We start from the raw sequence: 6,880 nt of genomic DNA, 5'->3' as shown, positions 1-6,880 counted from the left end.
AGAAGTTGATAGGAGAATTTTTTTCCTCGTAAAAAGAGGAGTGCTTCAAGAGATAAGTTTCTTACATGAAGATGGGAGTTACGGATATGCAAAAAAAAGTTTTTGGAAACAAAGGTGGTGATAAAAAAAAATCAAAATAAAAAAACGGGAGAGAGAGAGAGGAAAGTGACAGAATGAAAAGAATCCGATAAAAAGATGTGAGAAGGCAATGCCAACGATAAAAGTTATGAATTTTCGATAAAAGCTGGAGGTAAAGTGATGACAGACGAATAATACCGACAGCTCTCGTGTTAGAAACGTGTGACTATTATAGTTTTGGATGCATTACGTATTCTGTTCGAACTGCTACAGTTTTTCCCCTTTTGTATCATTTTGCTTTGTTTTTTTACCTAAAACTAATTAACTAGATGTGTGATTAGAATCAAATCAAACATAAAAAATATTCATTAACAACAAAATTATAAATGAATGCATTATGAGGGAGCTACTCTTGCATTAAAAAACTCTGTCTATCAGTCGCCCTTGTTCAGGAAGCCAGTTGGGACATAGGCAAAATAACTATATTTTGATAATCTTTTGTCACTGAGAGAATGTTTGCGTATCAGTAAATCGGCTAAACTATTGTCCTTCAAACTTTTCGTCTGGCAAAAGGGAAATGCTTCTTTGCACGGCGCAGCACCCTCCTGAGCAAAGTGGGTCAAATCAGCCTGTGTGTGTATTAGGGAGGAGGCTGGTAGGCTGAATAATTTGTCGGTCATTCGACCTGCCAGTTGGCTGTCGGTAGGTGAATGAGTGTGAGTGAGTAAGAAAGGAAGAGAGTAAGTGAGAGGAGTGAGTTATTCAGGCAGTCAGTCACATTCATTCAGTCAATCGGCAGTCAATCTGCCACTGAACTGTAATTTAACCAGTCCATCAGTCAGTCAATCAAGAGAGTAAGCAGTCAGTCAATCAGGAAGCCAAATAGTATAAGCTGTTTATCAAATATTCAAAACCACCAGTGATATGCGCTCTATTTTTTAATTGAATTGTACGCCAAATTTGCGTCCGGCGGTATTAAATATTAATCATATGCATCTTTGCAAACAAGTGTTAATGCAACGGTAACGAAGTATTCTGTGTTGCTCTCATGAAAACAATCCATTGCCAAACTGGCCATTGCCTTTCCGAGTCTTTCAAAGTGACTCGAGTTTTTTTATGCAAAAAAAAATCATCATCATCTGTACGTTAATGTGCATCTAGGCATATTTATTATATCCGCCTATCTATATATCTACCTATACAGTCAGATTTAGATTTTGGGGTATTTCAGGTTCGGGGCCCCAAAGCATAAAAAATGGGTAAATAAATAATTAATTAAAGTGAAAGTTGAGCCGCATTTCTTCGAAGAACAAATATATAAATTTTTCTTCAAAGGGTGGGGCACCGCCTTGATATGGCGAGGGGCACCCCACCTTTCTGCTCTCTGTCCCCCTCCCCCCGACACACCTTGTTGATTCTCTTTAATAATAAAACCAATTTCATGATTGCTACTTTTTTATAAAGGAGGTCTCTGAGCCTGGGGGCTCCCTCGAAATCCAACCCTACCACCACCACCACCACCTGTCACGTCGCCATCACCAACATTCAAACCACCATCATAAATACCCTTTGTTAAAACGGTAATCCCCACAGGCACTCACTCTATTCACAGACGGGGACTGGGGCGTTGTCTCTTCGCTGCCCAGGGCGGCTTCCTCGACATCGTCACCATCTTGCTCGATAATGGCGCCAAAATCAACCAGGCCTCGAAGGTAAGAGGGAAGACGTTCTGTAAAAAAGGGAAATTAAGTGATGTGTATTTATTTGATTCCTTTTAGTGATGATGCTTAGCAGTAAGGAGTGAAGAGAGACTTTTATATTTTCGAATGTCATTAGATTACAACATTCCATCTCTGTTATTAAAAGTTCTCACTTGCTTTGGCTTTGACTTTACAGTCTTCTCTTAAGATATACCATTCTTGACCCCTGTCCCTCATGCAGGACGGCGGAACTGCGCTCATCGTGGCAGCGCAGTGCGGTCACCTGGACGTTGTGACCGAGCTGCTGCGACGCAACGCCGACCCCAACAGCGCCATGAAGGACCGAGCCACCGCGGTCTTCGTCGCAGCACAGAACGGCCACACCAGCGTCGCCAGGACTCTCCTCAACGCCGGGGCCAAGGTGAATCTAGGTTCTCCAAGGCGGCCGGGGGTTGAGGCCTGATGTAATGAAGTTCGGGACCAGGGTTTGCGTAGGTGCTGAAAAGGGTGTGGGGTGTGGGTAGGATTATTGGGTAGGCTTATGGAGAAAGGCTTTTCAGGAGAGAGAGCTGATGTAGAAACAATGATTAGTGATTTTTTTTTTTTTTTTTTTTTTTTGGGGGGGGGGGGTATATAGAAAATACATATATTGCTTAGACAGAAGGGATGACAATCAAAGGAAACATTGGAATCTGAATAAATTGAATATATGAATTGATAGATTGGAAGCTATCTCCAGCCAATATGAGGGCATTTAAACCAATTGCCTCCACCATCTCAGGCCAACGTGAGGCGGTTGGACGGCGCTAGCCCACTGTGGATTGCGTCACAAATGGGACATCAAGGTGTTGTGCGTCTACTAATGAGTCATGGTGTCAACCCAGATATCTGCAGACACGTGAGTTTATTCATATTTCAGTATAAAATGAACTGTCCATTTAAGTTCCAAATGCAATTTTAGTTTCCCCAATACCTAATTCTATTGGTATAGAATTTTATCAGGAGATAAAAAATCTAAAATACTATTTTTTCCTCCCTCCCTGCATATGTACAGTATGCCAGTAGTGCCTTGCAGGTGATTATCATTTATCAAAGTAGATCTTTTTCAGTCTTATTGAGCCATATTTTAGTTTTTGAACCTATTAAAGCAAAATGTTTTGGTGATTGAGAAAACCATGTTTCAGGATGGAGCAACCTTGTTCAAGGCTGCCCACAAGGGACATGTGGAGGTTGTCCATGAGCTGCTTCCCTATAAGCCTTGTCTGGGTCTCCTAAGGGTGAGGTTTCGTGGCTTTAGTTGTCATAAAGCCACGTGCGTTGTTGTTTGACTTTTTTATAATGTCTAGTTCTAGTTAGGTGTAAAAGTAAGAAAAATAATGATTTGGGGTGTGCTTGATGGACATCTCACATAATTAGCAGCAGTAGTGCAAATATTATAGTTTTAGGAATGTACCTAGGCTGTTGCACATTATTATAAGTTTTATGAGATTTAGTACATATTGGAAATTCAGTTTTGATATATACAGGTTGTAGTTAGCAAAAAATTAAAGCTAACATTTTTGGTCAAGCAATATATTCTTGTAATATGATGAATTAATTGCTCTGTACCTTTTCAGAATGGAGAATCTGCTCTGCATGCAGCAGCATTGTATGGTCATGTCCGAGTCTTAAAGGCACTGGTGCAAGCAGGTGCTGATCCCGGCCTCAAGAATGATCAGGGTCTTACCCCAATCCAGATTGCTGCTCAGGCTCGACACCCAGAGGCCGTCCAGCTACTGAAAGATGCCCAGTCTAAAAGGAAAGAAGGAGCGCAAACACCACCCAAACAGACATCACCTGGGCCACGATCCCCTCGCCTTGTGCAGAGCATGAGTGGCAATGTTACTTCAGGGCTAGGGAGTCAGAGTAGCAGCCGAGGTTCTTCTCGAAATAGTTCCTTAGGTACTATTGTAGAAACCAGCCCAGTACTGCCGCGCTCTGTAAGCTCTCCAAGTAAACTCGCGTCCTGCCAGTATGTTTCATGTGAATTGAGTAACATTGTGGATGGTGGAGCACGGTCCAAGATGCCATGGAGGTACTGGTTCTTTACATCTGTTGCTGGCCACAATGCTTCTTCTAACCCTTCGCCATCTCCTAGTATTTCCAGTGAACCTTCACAGTCCATGATCACAGCCCTGCAGAAGGCCCCACGACATGCCTCTCACACTGATGTCAGCAGTGTTAAAAACATTTTCCGTAGAACTCTTGCATCCTTTAGGCGATCCAGTATAGCAAAAAGAAGTGACAAACCACACGAACCATGACAACTCTCAATGGCCTCTTTAACTCCCCTTTTTCCATACTTGTTTGCTTTCCAGACTGTATGATATTTTCAGTACAAACGCCTAATAAATCTCTGGTGATATTAGGATAGAAGGACTTATATCGGGATGTTCTATTTAGGAATTCATGGTGCTGAAATTTTAAAAAAGAAAACTGAAATTATGAAAAGCTATCCGGAGAAGTTATGATATGTTGGTGTATTACAACAGTGTTTTACTTTTTTTTAACATCGACTGTCTTTAATACAAAGAGCCTTTTAAATATTTATCATTATATTATTGTTAATATACCATTTATGAGTTGGTAGAAAAGCCTAATAAGTGATGAGTGTCGTGCCACTTTTTGCCTGAATGTTTCTCAGGTGTCAGGTTTTGGTGAAGCAGCAATGGAGACTAGTATTGTCTCCAGAAGTACCTTGGTGTAACTTATGCAAGGCACAGTAAATGGAAGTTCAAGATTTATTTCAGAATGAGGTGGTTATTGTTTTATTATTATAAAAAGTTAACATTTAAATTACAATAGGAGAGAATAGTGATAGGACACTTAAGTTATTGTCTGTAGAGCAAAAAATTATGAATTACTGGGCAACTGGTTTTGGTGCTCATAATTAATTATAATAATAATCAAGTAATGATTAGGAATTGCATTGGACATGGAATACTCTGAAAATAACAGCACAACCTAACAAAGGCATTATTATATAATGAAATACCCACATTTGAACCTGAAACATTTTGACTACTAGAAAGTTTGTGAATTTTTTCAGTAAAATTTCACTTAGACTTTCAGTTCATTGGCATTTAATTTTGGTTTTGAAAACAGACGTGACTTTCTGTCTCAGATGTTCATTATCTGATACTTAATGGAAAGTTACTGTTGAACTAGCTAGTGTTTAGGGTGGCACAATTAGAGGCATGTCCAGATGAATGGGCCTGATCAGTGGACATGCCCAGAAGTGACATCAGAGGTGGGTAAAACTACAGGCTATAACAACCAATTTGCAAGTTTAGCTAGTAGTTTCCCTACCTCTAATGGCACTTCTTGGACATGCCTGCCAAACAGGCCTGATCATCTGGACATGCCTTTACTCTTTTCTTGAACATTAAAGTTGCTTGGGAAAACAATCATATCGACTTTGAAACTACAGGCATTAATGCTACTGAAGAGTCTTGCCTATATATGGTCCAACCAGCTATAATAGGCCTATTTGTCAAGCTGATTCTGTCGGGATCAGGAGAGATTTTGTTTTGCCTAGGTAATAAGTTCCTTTAGGAGGGTATAGATATTTGAAATCATTTAACATACTTTGGGCTAGCACCTGGTTGAGCCTGAAACAGGGCTACAGGTAGAATAAGATGATGAAAAAGCATTTAGGTCTATGCTTATTGTCAGGTACTGTGACATAAACATCATGTTCTTAAACTTGTTTAAAAGATAACACAGACCTACAGGATAGTGTTATACTCTGTGAGTATAGAATATCCATTATTTTTAAACCACAAGATAAGATAGCAGTTGCTCAGCTGTGAAATCTGGACAAAAATGTTGAATGAATGTATGTGATTTTATATTGGATATCATAATGACAATAGATAGGTAATGATGAAACATAGAACAGAGAGGCTGAAGATACTGAAAGTTTTATATTGATCATAAGACTTGAACTACAAGTAAATCTTTAGTTGTGGTCAGAAATTATTGCATAACTTTAGATACTTTCTGAGGACATGTAATTGATCACACTTTACGTCTGACTGCATCTGTCTTCTGCCATTATGAGGAGGCTTGAAAGCTTTTACACCTGGTGCTTTGCTGGTACAGTGTGCCACTTGTGTGTCTGAAACACTTGGTGACTTGGGGTTTCATCAGGCTCTGTAATTTAAGTTGTTGTTGATTAAATTTATATTGCACTGGGGATGTACTTGGTATTCTTTGTCTTCAAAGCAGTGCAGTAGATAAAATAGTTCTGATTAATTTTTCATAGAAAAGATAGTTTCACATGGTACACTTTTTCAGGATTTCTGCATTGGTCAAAACAGTTTTCTGAATTGACGTGATGGTTATTCAAGTCATAAGTTGTTCAGTGTTTCATGCAGAATTTCACAAAGATCACTGCAGTGTTTCTTGTTTGCGATGGTCGAACGAGCGAATTCACTTTGCCTTCAAGTAATTCTTAAGTGTCATGTCTGATACTTTGTTTACATTGTATATAATTAGGAGTTGATGAAAGTGTGACAGAGGGACAGTATTATTTTTCAGAATATTCCTTGCAAATGGGGTGTGACTGCACTTACAAAATGTGTATAACGGAACTTATTATCTTCCTACCAAGTGCTATGCACCATAAACACTTTAAAATAAAGCCTGGATAACTTGTGTCAATATTAGCTGGTCACCATCAGTAACATGCTGCACCAGACACACTGCAAGGCACTTTCAACATTCTTGGACATACCTTTTAAACCTAATTGTAAATGTACAATGAATGCTCCTATGAAAAATTTATGAGGTTGATCTATCAGAATATTTATTTCTAATTGCACTACCTAAAGGATCAATATTTTTTTATGACAGGATGGCCTTTCCCCCACATGTCCATGTTACTGGGGCAAGGGTAATTTTTATTAATTAGATCTAAGGCTTTAATTTGTTGAAATAAAAAACTATTATATAAATATATTTGAATTTTGCCAAGGTGTGTCACATGAGAGTAAAAACATCAACAAAGTGTATCTCTTACATATATGGCGGTGCAGCCTCATATTCACAGTAGGTGTTCT

General features: G+C 39.2%; 1 protein-coding gene and 1 pseudogene across 1 annotated transcript; one reads left to right on the top strand and one right to left on the bottom strand.

The window, feature by feature from the left end:
• Positions 1 to 1,690: 1,690 nt before the first annotated feature.
• On the top strand, positions 1,691 to 4,081 carry LOC119569147 (ankyrin repeat domain-containing protein 29-like; the record flags this gene model as incomplete). Its single annotated transcript, XM_037917443.1, is given in 6 exon segments — positions 1,691 to 1,708; positions 1,710 to 1,790; positions 2,020 to 2,199; positions 2,560 to 2,676; positions 2,963 to 3,055; positions 3,395 to 4,081. Coding segments are annotated over 6 exon segments (1,176 nt in total), but the record flags the coding sequence as incomplete, so codon positions are not given.
• Positions 4,082 to 4,457: 376 nt separating this feature from the next.
• LOC119569149 lies at positions 4,458 to 6,543 on the bottom strand (annotated as a pseudogene).
• Between the last annotated feature and the right edge of the window lie 337 nt (positions 6,544 to 6,880).

Source organism: Penaeus monodon, unplaced genomic scaffold (assembly GCF_015228065.2).
Source record: "Penaeus monodon isolate SGIC_2016 unplaced genomic scaffold, NSTDA_Pmon_1 PmonScaffold_12872, whole genome shotgun sequence".
Classification (NCBI taxonomy): domain Eukaryota; kingdom Metazoa; phylum Arthropoda; class Malacostraca; order Decapoda; family Penaeidae; genus Penaeus; species Penaeus monodon.
This window is presented reverse-complemented; position numbering and strand designations above follow the sequence as displayed.